This window comes from Bradysia coprophila (genome assembly GCF_014529535.1).
Source record: "Bradysia coprophila strain Holo2 chromosome X unlocalized genomic scaffold, BU_Bcop_v1 contig_20, whole genome shotgun sequence".
In the NCBI taxonomy this organism is placed as follows: Eukaryota; Metazoa; Arthropoda; class Insecta; order Diptera; family Sciaridae; genus Bradysia; species Bradysia coprophila.
Window position 1 is genome coordinate 2,110,068 of NW_023503307.1, and position 13,841 is coordinate 2,123,908.

The 13,841-nt window shown below is 34.0% G+C and overlaps 1 protein-coding gene and 1 long non-coding RNA gene across 3 annotated transcripts in view; both read right to left on the reverse strand.

Moving 5' to 3' along the window:
* Positions 1-13,841, reverse strand: part of LOC119068851 (otoferlin-like) — a 48,998-nt gene that overhangs the window by 12,297 nt on the left and 22,860 nt on the right. Inside the window, exons 11-14 of one of the 2 annotated variants that reach the window (XM_037172667.1) lie at positions 12,920-13,004; positions 5,366-5,522; positions 4,851-5,037; positions 4,519-4,614 (exon numbers count right to left, since the gene is read on the reverse strand). In XM_037172667.1, the coding sequence (XP_037028562.1) occupies positions 4,519-4,614; positions 4,851-5,037; positions 5,366-5,522; positions 12,920-13,004 (525 nt within the window). Of the gene's footprint in view, positions 1-4,518; positions 4,615-4,850; positions 5,038-5,365; positions 5,523-12,919; positions 13,005-13,698; positions 13,784-13,841 lie in introns of both variants that reach the window. The other variant, XM_037172668.1, reaches the window with a different exon arrangement.
* LOC119068902 lies at positions 6,485-11,458 on the reverse strand. Its single transcript, XR_005086244.1, has 3 exons — positions 11,448-11,458; positions 6,838-6,847; positions 6,485-6,675 (listed from the first exon to the last, which is right to left on the reverse strand). It is a non-coding gene; the product is annotated as an uncharacterized LOC119068902 (long non-coding RNA).

The window sequence follows — 13,841 nt, forward strand, 5'->3', positions numbered from 1 at the left end:
TAAGGGAAATTCTACTTTAATAACACTTGGAATGGAAAGGATTGCACAAAGTTCGACTAATGTTGCAACACTGCATACTCGCCAAAAAAAATCACTTTCCACTTGATACGTAAATAACTATTTAAAGTGACACTTTATACATAATACAACACAAAAGCAGACGATTAACTTTAATAAAATCCGTGCTGCAGGTGTACACTTTGCATATTCATGAGAAAATGAAGAAAGGTGCACTTCGTTGCAACAGAAAAAGGTGAATGGAAAATACTTTAAGACTTCGATAAAAAACAACATAATATATTCAAAGATTAAATCCCATTTTCGCTGAAAGTTCTAGCTTTATTTATGTGAATTTTGTACATAAATATTAATTCGTATCATGTCGTATGCAACAGTGTCCACACATTCGGTCTCTGTCTGTTCTTAAAATACATGAAATATGATGTTAGACTTATGTTCTCCTGTTAACCTACACGAAGAAGACGATGGGTTAATATTAAGTTCAACGTGGAATGCGGTGTGCTGTCTCTGAAATATCTCATAGAGTGTCTTGAATTTAAATTTTTCAGAGCTTGGATTGAAAACTGCATTTGAATTATTCATTCCACTTAAAAACTTCGTCTCAACCAATGTGTTAGTTCTGATGTATATCAATGGCAATTCAGTTAACAAATTTTGACTGCTATTCACGCCTCACATTTTGCAATGTTACACATTAAATGAGGTAACGGAGATCATACCAAAATAACATTCGTCGTATCAAACAAATTCGGTCGTTCAAAACGAAAGCATCCCTAGTTAATCTGATTTTTGGTGCAGATCAAGTTGATCAGGTGAGATTTCTATTAATATATACATAAACGTCTGGGTCGATTGGTATTTGTATAAGCAAAATCTAACTTGCCAAAAATTCATTATTTTGTTAAAGTTGGATTTGCTTGTTAATAAACCAAGCGTCCTAGAAGTTCACAGTTCCGCGAAATGCTATACAAAATGTGTTCCCGTCAGCGCTGATATATCGCGTAGCCTCGAGACTACTATAAAATCCGGATAGACGACAACTACAGATTATTAATGTCGGAAAATACGACAGATAAAAAATTGTTTTATAAATATTCCATATGGACTGTATGGCCAACGTTGTCATTGATTTTAAAGCATCCACTCTTGTCTAGCCTCTTATCGAACTTCGCACACCGTTCATGTTTCATTTCGGTCAGACCAATAACATTCATTTGCTTCTAGCAATCTAAGTTTTATAATTTAATGTGCATTTTGTGAGTGCTTTAGGAACATATGGAGCCGGAATTTGGAACGTTATTGCGATAATTGAAAATTTAATTTAGACTGAATGTCGCATGGAGCAATTGCAAACACAAAATGACAATGAAATTGTTTTTATTGGAAATACGATGGGATGTGCAATGTGCATTGGGTACAGAAGTCAACGATATTAGAAACAACTGAAACGTTTAACTACACCAAGTGTGAAACTGTCTTTTTGTGAGAACTAGCACGATTTATGAAAAATTGATATTGAAAACCAAAGGGAAATGGTATGTTACGTTGCTTGATTTTTGATTTTTTGAGAAGTGGATGTTTTGTGGCTTTAGTCGAAGGCAAGGTCCGTAATCATGGCTTGCGAATTTGTTGTTATGAGGAGTGGGAATATAGCAACCTCCCACTCGTATGCACTCCTCAAAACAAAACGAATTCACAAATTAAGAAAGTATTGTACTAAGTGCGGCGTTGAATGTACAAAGAATCACCTGCAAGTGGGCGAAAATAACAAATTTACTCGAAATTTGTACTGGAAATAGAGGTCTTTCTCACGGTAAAATTGTTATTTGGTATATCAACGCACAAAAAAAAAACTGTTCGATACGTACATCGAAATGGTGTGCAAAATGTGACTACGCGACTGCACATCGTTTATTTAATAGTTATTTATCTACCAAGGTAGGTATGCCGGTATTTTTTCGCACTAGATGTCGAAGCCGAGGTCGACAAGACGTCGTGTGCGAGAAAATACCGGCATACCTACCGTGGTAGATACAACGTTTTTCGCAATTTCGGGCCATAATCACCTTTCCAATGCAAAACATATCCTACATTTTGTTCCAAAATTCTTGTGTATACAGAAATTCATTTGAACGATCAAGAAAGCTGCATTATAATACACATTACAATGTGATGTAAAGAGACGCGTTGAATGAAATCGAGTAGTCAATGCTTAGTATATACTCTTCAACAATACGTTCGGTATAATTGTATGACTCTATAGCCGAATGGCTATAGTCGCTGCTTTGTGCTCAAAAACCTTTTGGTGTCGGGGGTTCGATTTCTGGTCAATGCAAGATTTTTATTTATAAAAATTTAGCCTTCGTTGAAGGTAATGGCGTGCGAAAAAAAGTTCATATTGCGCTGTGTCCGGGAATACAGTGAAATAAATACCTTCAAAACGACATTAAATGGATGCATGGAAAGGTGATGATTATGGACCGGAATTGCGAAAAAATGAATTTACGCAACTCAGCAACAGAATATGCTATTATCATCAAATTTCATACATGATCCAACCAGCGTGGACCAACTGAGCAACAGCTGAAGCAAATTGAGTCACCAACCAATGTATTTCTTAAAAAAGTTAATGAAGGCTCTACTCTTTGTCACTGAATTGAGAGAATTATTATTCTGTAATGTAGTTCCGAAAAATGCATATTTCGTTCTAGTATCGTACTGAATTACGTTTCCTACTGCATTTAAGAGTCATATCGCCAAGACTTCCGGCGATTGGGGAACAAGCGGTCTCCGATTTTAATGAGTGATAGCTCGTTGGGTTCGTCTTTCAATTCTAGGAAACACGTATCTTTCTCTATTTTAAAAAAAATTATTTTCTGTCAAAAGCTCTCAAAAGTAAAGACATGTCAGAGGGTACCGAAAACAGTTTTTCAGTTATTGCCGAAAAACGCTTCGATATGTCGCGAATATATCAGATCCACTGTAATTAGTAATATCAAGAGAAAAATCATTAAATTTTTCTCCGAGGATTTTAGTCAAATAAAGTGTTAGCGTATAGCAAATGACCTCAGAACTCAATTAGTTTTTCAATTGGACCAATATTTGCTGCGTGACAGAAGATTGGGAAAACCGTTTGCTCACACTTGATCATATCGTTTTTCCAAACTCCTGTCGCGTAGCAGATATTGGTCCGACTGAAAAACTAATTACTGTTCCGGACTCCTGAGGCCATGTGCTAACACTTTATTTGACTAAAATCCTCCGAGAAAAATTAAATAATTTTTCTCTTGATATTACTGACATTGGATCTGTTTCAACGACATATATTCGCGACATATCACAGCGTTTTTCTATTGATAAGGTAAAAGAATAGTAGACGATAAAAAATGACTGCCGTAGTACCGTTCCAGATACTGTTCCAGCTGTAGAGCCCTCAGAAAGAAGGAAAAAATCTGCATTTTGGCACCAACTTTTTTCCAAGACATTTGTTGCAAGCCCAAGCACAAAAGTACTGGGTTCATTTATATGTGCAAAGATAGTGGGTGGGTGAGGCCAGCTACAACACCCCATACTCAGTTCCGTGGAACAACGAAGCTGCAGAGAATCCGGACTCTCCGAACATTCACTATATTTTTAGTCATAACTCTCGTGGATGTACTCGCACCAAGCAGTGCGTATACTCTACCTGTAGGTCTTTCCAAGGCCGACATTCGTATAACATTACAGCAATTTAAAATAATTTTTTCTTGAGTTATTGCCGAAAAACTGTTTTCGGTACCCTCTGACATGTCTTTACTTTTGAGCTTTTTTCACAGAAAACAATTTTTTTTTAGAAAAAGTGAAAGACACGTTTCCTAGAATTGAAAGACAAGTCCAACGAGCGATCACTAATTAAAATCGGAGACCGCTTGTTCCCAAAGTTAAAAAAATCGCCTGAAGATTTGGCGATATGACTCTTAAGATTACTTTTGAAACTTAAGTGTCCACAGTCTAATACACCACAGTACAGTACACCAAACAAAAATCTTGATTTGAAAGCCTAAACGGCGAAGAGTACTTCAATCAGTAATGCGAATACATAGTATGCGAAAAACAATCCCGTTTCGTTACTTGTACTGAAAACTGCTACTTCTTGTATTCAGTTGTATGAAGGTTTTAAAAAAACTGTAACTGTTTTTCAGCCAAAAAAAAAGTTCCAAACCGCAAATGCAAATTAAGTTTCTCAATTCTTTATTATTTTAGAAATTCTTCTTTTTCCATAACGGTTCAACAGTTTACAAAAGTAAAACAGAAAAAGCTTCATTCCCATAATAATGCAAAATGTAAAGCATTCTTCTGCATACATTATTACACTGCTTCTTCACAGAGGACTCAATTATACATTCTCTCTGCAAAAACACTCCCTATATATTACGCTTTACAGCTGCTGTGTTTGTATTTAATATTCCGTATAAATAATTACCTTTATCCGTTTACAATTTCTTTTAAAGTACATACCTTAATACGTTGGCACAGAGGCGGGAACATTTCCGTAAATACGAGCTGTTCATTCCACACTGGATTATACGAATTCCTCTTCAAACTCGTTTTCCCCTGTATAATATGGAAACATCAATATATACTGTTGTGTTTATCATAAATTTAAATTTTTAAAACACTCTGAATTTTCAGAGTTTCTTCATTCCATATTTAAGATGACTAAACCACATAAGGGTATGCAGAGTGAAGATGTGGTAATTTTTATTTTAGTAATGAAGCCATTTCGTCGAAATGTCTTACTTTCTGCTACACAAAGAAAATTTACAAATTTTACCTAATCATACACTTACACTTAATCCAGCAAATGACACATGTACATACGGACTGACCAAATCCTTTGTTTCACCAGTAAAAGCTCGTTTCACATTCGCCATAATCGATGAATTCATTCGCGGCAATCCATCCGCACGATAAATTTTCACAACAAATTTCGCTCGTTGCCTTTCGATAGGAACACCGTCCGGTAATAACAAATTACTGCCAGAAAAGAGAAATAAATCTTACTCGCAATGTTGCTTTGACATGTTTGTGGTTAATTTTGGAGAAAAAAAAAGTTAATTGAACAAAGGCGACGAAGAAAATATGCACATTTCGGTGAGGTTTACGAGAAGGAAAACAACGTTGATGACAAACCATATCACTCTGCATGGTGTACCCCGCCTTTTCATTCACCCAATTTAATTTGAAATTTATCTCACATTCACCCTTCATTGGTTGGAAAACCTCTACCGAAATTTGGTACATATTTGCAAACTGGCCTTTTTGGCTGAATTGTCGAACACTAACAAATGTTAAAATGACTTACGCTTCAATGTCGTCGGGATCTTTTTCCGATTTTTGCGGCACTTTTACGGTATCACCCTTACCGATGATACCAATATCACATTTTAAGTAACCTTTTGGTCCGCTAATAAAATCTTCTGGGTCGGTAAGCAAGGCCCATTTGTGATAGAATTGATGGTCTGTAAATAAAATAGAAAATTGGAAAACCACGAACCAAATTTATGTTTTTATTTTTCAATTTCTTTTTTTTTAAGTTTCTTGCTTCAATTTTTATGTTATGTGATTGAAGTGAATGTGATTGCGTTTTAATGAACAAAATGTATATACTGCAAGCAAAATGAAATGAGTTTCACAAACTTTACGTTTTTATTTATCTTTTCCTAATTTAGAAGAAAATTGAAAGTTCAATATTATTCACATGCTGCTTTATGTGAAAATAAATGGTTTGAAAAAAGGATGAAAAAAAAAAGATTCTGCAAAGCGGATTATGGTTTATGGGATGGGATTTATGTTTTCTACTTCGTTTCAATGACAAAATGCAATAAATGGAAGGCATGTCAGTACCATACAAACGTGTATTATGTAATTTTATGTCATACGCACGCATTTGTTTATAAATCCGATGTACTTTGTCATGCATCTGTGTACTTACTCATATTCTAATGAAATACAATAATTGCGAATGAACAATTCGATCACCAATGGGTGGGTCATATGCTTTGTGAACGATACAAGTAATAACGCGAGGGGGACCGCACTGAACTTGCAACTCTTTTTCCTCGTGCAACTCTTTTTTTCGGCATGCAACTCTTTTTCAGCTCATTTTTTCCGCGTGCAACTCTTTTGCAACTCTTTCTGCAACTCTTTTTCATCGGTGTGTTCGATGGACCGAAAATCGGTGTTATTATCAGAGATATAATTACTTGAATTCAATGACGATAGAAATGAATGGGTGGCTGAATTGAAAAATGTAATTTTGTATTTTAGTAAGTTAATTTTTGAGAAAGGATATTTCGAAGGTAAATTTCCAGTAGTTTGGCTTGTTTCTAATTATCGATTTGTTCCACCTTCACGTAATGGTAGCGACTCTTTAGATTTCTACTATTACAATGAAGTGAAACGGTTCTAATTTTTTGTTGACTTGCGGCGAATTTTAGAAATTTTTACAATAAAAAGCCAAAGTTATTTGAGAAAAATGGAATGGAGGACATTTGTGAACATCTCAGTGTCAAAATTTTAAATTTCTTGTCAGTTGGTGTTCTCTACAAACACAAATTGTGTCTCTAACGTTCATTTTCGAAATTCTTTTAATAATTTTATAGAATCTCTTATCTTTGTATTCTTACAATTTGTATTGGGTCGAATGAAGGAAGATCTTTCTTCTGTATTAATTCCAGATTTTGTGCAACTCTTTATTTTTGGCACATGCAACTCTTTTGTTATTCTTTTTTTCGGCGTGCAACTCTTTTGCAACTCTTTTTTTCCGCGTGCAACTCTTTTACAACTCTTTATTTTTGCGTGCAACTCTTTTGCAATTCTTTTTTTCAGATTGCAACTCTATGCAACTCTTTTCAGTGCGGTCCCCCTTGTAATAACGTCAAGATAACAATTTTGGCAAGAGGCCCATATACTTTTTTATCTCCCTAGGTGAAATAATAGCAGTGAAAAAGTGCTATTATTTCGCCGTCGGTAGATAAAATAGCGTATTCACCTCTGTCCAAATGTTTATTTAGACACTTGGGGTTATAACATTCGTCTTCGGCTCATGCAACAACTCCCCAAGTGTCTAAATAAACATGTGGACAGAGGTGAATAATCTACTATTATCTGCCGGGAACCGATATACGAAAATGGTCTAGAGTGATAAATGGGAAATTATTACATTATTTATTATCACATATTATTACATGTTTGTCTACAGTAAGTGTTTCCCTGCCACAAAAAGTGACGGTAAGTGCACTTTACCGAGAATAGGCATGCAGCATATGGAAAAGTTGTCGCTGTAGTCCGATAAGTATTTATGTATATCCGTCTTGCTCCGTTTGTTCTACAGCAAGCGATATTGTCTAAAATCCAAGACATACTCGTATATACAACGTTTGATGCAAGTAAACAAGTCTTGAATAAATTCTGATAAATCCTCCAATTTCGTCACCGTAAGATGTATATACTTGTATTGCCTACTACATGCTAAAGTTGACAGTTAGATAGCAGTTTGCTCGAGTGAGTTTGCTTTTATGACGAAATTGTTATCCTCATGTAATGAATTACTTTCGCAACTTCCAATGTAATCTACTAATCTTTCGACAAAAATTATTGTTGATTCAGTACAACAAAACATTCTTTTTATGTTGTGTTACCAGTTTCTGCTGAATGTCTGAAACTGTGCTTTCCAATCCATACATCTTGAGAGTTTAAAGTTCCAGAAAAAAAATCGTTTTAGGTACCTACTTACATGTACTGTTGGACGTGCGAAACTTTCAAAAATAAAGTGACGTTAAGCTTCTTATGGAATGGGCACTTGAAATTCATTCAATAAAGTAGATGTCATCTTCGTGTCGTTAAATTTTGTTTGTTATTCGAGTTGAATTTACTTGAATTTTTATGCTATTCGACCTCGGGGCAGGTGTTTTTAAATTTGTTTATCCACAAAACTATAGCAGCGTATCCAGATCGTTGGATAAGGGACGAAGAGTGACCTGACAATATTTTGTACAAGATTCGACTTGTATATGTGAGGGAAATAATCGTTCTCATACTATAAGGTAAAATTGATCGAATTATGGGACGAATAGCATCTAGAAAAAGGGCGACTACTCACTTTAAACTTTTTTTTCCATAGAAAAAGTTTTGTTTATAGGGTTGCTTTTTTGGCTGTATTGCTGTTTCAGAACATCATGTCAAGCCAACATAAATTTAGTGTTGAATGGCATGTAGTAATTTGCATGTCAATCGACTCGTTTAACTTTTAAGAGGAATTTTTGTACTTTGACATACAACAGACAAACGACTTCAATTTGGGAAATTTTCAAAAATGTTACAGACAGGAAAATGTTCACAGCATTCGATTTTCGATAGCCGTAATAAGTTGATAAAGTGTCAATTCCACCTAGGTATACACATATTTTCCACCAAATAAACTCTTTCTTATAAAGTCTTTTCAATTTCTACATCCTTACGACGATATGAAGTATTTTTTTTAGCAATCATCGGTTGAATGATGGATTCTCTCGATTTTACTCTTGTTTGCATGCGTATTATATGTAAAATGAATTGTGACATGGGTAGCGTTTTGATCCGTGTGTATTTACATCAGACCGAATTAGAATATTACATTTCTGTAAGTTCAAACCAATTTTCCGAACAGACGTGAAACAAACGAGCATGAATTATGAATTCCAGTCGCACACAGCGTTTCTATTTACCAATCACATTTATTTCATGTTGTTCAAATTATAAAATACAACATTGAAGTTAACCGAACATTATATACAGCAACCATGCAAACACATATTTCAGTTGAAACCAATTAATTAAGTACGCACATTATTTGTTGCTATAACTACGATCACTCTATGTAAAGACTTGTATCCTTCCTAATGAGTGACACTTTCTCAGTCAAAATGAGCAATGGATTCATAAACTGTTTATGACTATTTTGACTGTTATGCTGCTATTAAATGTGTGTCTCTTTAGAAAACTGCTAATTAATAAAATTATTTTCTCTTGTACCATAAATTGGCATGTACGAGCACAACAACTAGTGTTCATGTCGAAAAACTAATTTCGAGCAAGAAATTAGATTCAATTAAACGACAGCATTTTCGCAAAGTAGCATCTGAACCTGAACCCTATTTATGCTTTCTTCTTATCATCGCTACCGCTCTTACAGTTCTTTCAATTAAGCAAAGAATTTTTACCCTTTTTTTGTGGTTAATCATGGTTAATTGGATACCGAAAACGTTGCAAAAGAAAAACGAATGGAAGAGTTGACATTGTTGAATGTTGACTTAGGACTGATTTTGGTTCATCATTTTGAGTCATGCCTGAAGCTCATTCTAACGAGCAATCTCTTGACGTAAGCGTTAGGTCGATGTTTCAAATTTTTCTACAATAAATCAGTCATTTGTTATCGACAACGACGATAAGCCACAAGATCTGGCTGGTGTGTTCTTATTTACTTCGATAGACAAAAACGGACAAAACCTTCGTGTTTAATAAATGTATGGGTTTATGAAGGCTCAGCGTCCATCATCAATATATCCATTTTGTGATACAAAGATGTTCCATCAAAATCAAATTCTAAATGCGAGACATTCACAAACAACATTGTACAAGCAATAATACCCGGGAATCATCCAACGTAACTAAATACGAAAAGGGAATGGGAAGAAAATTGTTTACATGATCACATCCATGGGATTTTCTAGTCTAATATTCTTGTATTCACAACCCAAGTTCCGTTTATTCCAATAACGGTAAACACAGAGAAATTAAAGTGTTGAGTAAAACTATAAAAAACGAAATTGAATTTTGTTTTCAATTTGAAAATGTGTATTTGGATAATGGATTCATTCACCAGATAATATTGCAGTTTTATTGCTGCAAGTAATGCTTTCCACGTAATAAGGGTGAATGTTATTCCAAAGATAGTTCAAGAGACTTAGGAACCAATTACGTTTTAAGTAACAAAGTCAATTTGAACCACGTTACCATCATTTTTGATCTTCCGATTTGAATCTGCTTTCTGTCTAAATTAGGATCTATTTTCCAGTCTTTTCATTCCACACTAACTTAAATTTTATTTGCTTTGAATCATCTATAGTTAGATCACTAGCAAAAGCAAAGTCTTAGGATGTAAATCAGAAGAAAAACTTTAAAATAAATTTTCGAGGATTTAAGTTAATGAAATCTAGAAACACACTGGCAATTGTCAGCACTGAAATGTGGATTATGCTATATCGCACTACTGTGTGAATAACAAAAGCCAGTGCGTAAGGGGATTAACTAGGATCAACAATTTTAAACTGTTTGTGTGTTGCCGGTTTAAACAGACCTTAATTACGAGACTGCATTTCACTTTGTACTGCTACGAATTATTCACAATTTTTAACAAATAGTTATTTACATAACCAGTTAGGAAAAGTTGAAAGGTCCAGTTTTCATTTGAATTACGTTTATGAATCCGAGGCGAGGCCGAGTTGCCGTGCAAAATTGAAAATCCCCGAGGTTTTATCTTCCAAAAATGTATACAAAATATTTTCGGACAATTATTTGAAAGAAAAAACGAAAGAACGATAACTCAGGTCAAATCAGGTTTCAGGTCACTTCAGATCGAAACAGAAACAGAACTTCGGGTTGAGGTCAACTCAGATTTTAGGTTTTTCGGGTCAGGTTTCAGGTTGACTTGACCCGTTCTGAGGTATCAATTCTGAATTTCATGGTCAAATTTTGAAATAACATACCAAATGAGCGAAACGAATAACAGCAAGAACGGCTGAGCCAGTGCCTATTTTTGGAAATTTTTTCCAAAATTTCCAAAAAATTGCCAAAAATTTCCAAAAACTGCGAACGTCCAAAAACCGAATTTTTCCATAATTTCGAACTGTTTTGGCATCTCCTGAATCAGCCTTGCGTTTTAACTGACTCTCGATTATTTCTTGACACTATCAGGTTTCAAATGAAGACGAACGAGCATGATTAATTTGAAAGTTGAGAGCGTCAATAATCAAACAAAATCATTGAGAGCAGGCTAAAACATAAGGCTGAGCTCCGGAGTTGCCAAAACAGTTGGAAATTATTCGGTTTTTGGACGTTCGCAGGTTTTGGAAATTTTGGAATTTTTTTCAAAAATAGGCCCTGGGCTGAGCTACCTAAGTGGTAGTATTTTAACTTACTATTTTCTTCTCTTAGTTAACGGAAATGTGTGCATTGAATCGTCTCGTCTAATGTTTAAATTCTTTTGATTATTCATCGTACTATAATCAGCGCGGAAAAAATTCATTTAAACGACAAACGGAAATAAATATTTTCTTTTAATTAATTTAACAACAATTTTCCGCAAGGATTAAGCCATTTATTTTTTAATTAGGTTTGTATATTACTCATTTTATGCTACTAAGATTTTCCCAACCAAATAGAAATAGAAATGATTCCACAAAAACAACCTTATTCTCATTATGAATTAAAATAATTTCCATAAAATCTAAATGGAATGAAAACAACTAGAACTCGGTCTTGTGTGTATGTATATAATGTATGAAAGCAATTCCTTTCGAGTAACATCGTAACTTCTCTCTTCATATGGAATGAGCATGGTATACGGAAGTATTTTAACAGGTGTACATCATATCTGTGCAAAACAATTGTTCCTAATTTTTCAAATTCACTCCATTTGTCTGGTCGTTCGGTAATTTATGGCAATTGTAACACACAAAATGGGGATATGTTTACTTAAAAAAATAAAATGCAAATTTGAAAAATGAATCCGATTTTTGGATCATATATAAGAAGAAAACATTTTTATTATCAAATTAATCAGTTGCACAACTCTAACGGTTGTTTCACGAACAGAACGATTATAAATTCTGCATCAACAATGAAGTTTTTCGTATTCATAGCAGTTGTGTTATTAGTTTTTTGCATCCATTTCGGTACTTAAAAAAACAACAAAATTAATGACTAACAACAACTTCAATTTTATGACTTGTTTTTTCAGATAACTCCATTTGTGAATAAGGGGAAAGGATGCTCGCACGGCTGTAGACCAGTTCATTTTAGGAAATGTTTATCTCATGGTTGTTAAACCGTTTTATTAAATTATTTATTCTTTTTATGAGGTTGGATTTGTTATAAAATTATTATTGTTCGGGTTTGGTTCATATGTCGCACCAATGCGTCATGTAGGAACTTTTTTGATTTTTTTAAGAGTAGCAAGAGATTTTTTTACTATTTTTACTGAATCCAATTCAAGTAACGAAGCCGTTGCAGAGGAAATTAATACGGAATGAAGGTCTTCAAATGCAGTAGAGAACAGTGATCGAATTTGTTTATTCTGGCATAGGTAGGATTAGCATAATCTAAGAAACTTTACAATATTAGATCATAATAATGTTACAACACGTTGTGTCGTTGGAACCACAGATTCAGAAAAAAATGAGATTTGTTTTGCTCTTCGACTTGTTAGTTAAACTTCGAAGGGACAACCTGAAATTTAAGCTGATTTTTTTATTGCGCATACTAAGGCAATCTATCGGTTAGTTTAACAATAGCTACAACAATATGGGTATCCCTTTGACCCAGAGTCTATTTTTGAGAAAATATTCTCTTGCACAATTTGGATTTAAATATCGGCAATACCGCATAACCACTGAAGCTTTCCGAATGAGAGCAATGACAAAGCAACAGGCCACTATACTGCATCTGTTGTGTGTGTCGCTAAGTAAAGTAAAGTCTGTCTCAAACGGAAATGTAAATGAATTGAAAAATGTATGTGCAATAAAGCTCTACTTAACATGCTGAGTGAATGATGATTAAAATAAGCACTGGCACGTAAGTTAAGTACAACTAGTATTACCTTTTTGAAGCCAAACAGTAGCAATATCCAATTTAAATGAGCCAACCAATACATTTGGCCGCAACATACTTCTACTTTGCAACACCTTTTTATTGTAATTACAATTTTTTTTATTTCATCCAAATTTGCGATTTTTTTTTTTCAAAAACATGAGTAAATAGAGAGAGAAAAAATTTGTTTGTATAAATTAACAACAAATAAAAAAATGAAATTAATGTTATTTTCTACAGTCGGTAACCTATCAGAGTGCATTCAGAACAAATCAAATGTGCAGTGAAAGTCAAATATTTAAAACACCAAAGTCGAATACAATCGAAATGTTCATTGAATGCACTCTGATCCTTAAAAATTAAAGACAAAAATACACGACTACATTCGGCTGCTATTGTAACAATGAAATTTTGTTTTAAATTGAATTTCGAACATCGTCTGAAATGTGTTGTTTAATAAACGCATCGTCACATGCCTCATCTGTGAAATCATTGACGCAGAAACTTCAGTAAGACGAAAAGTGGTATATTATGGTCTGTGGTTTTATTTTGTAATGGAAGTAGAGAAATTTGTTGTTTGTTGTGTGTATAGTAGTTAATTCGATAATAAAGGAGAAAAATTTGTTGATTAAGCGGATTAAACTTCTGTAATTATATGTATAGATGAACGTGAAATAGTACATGATAATGACAACATCTATAATAGGTAAGTGACACGAATATAATATTTTAAGGAATTTTGAGCATAAAGAGAAAAAAAAACATTTATTTTTGTTCAATTTTTAGTACCCAATCGGTCGTATACAGTTTTTAGATCGATTTTGAATGATCCGACCACTGTTCCAGATCTCAAGAATTTTCTGGAATGAATTACCTGTGAAGATATTTCAATTAAATTTGTTTTACTCAAATTAAATACACTTTTATCAATT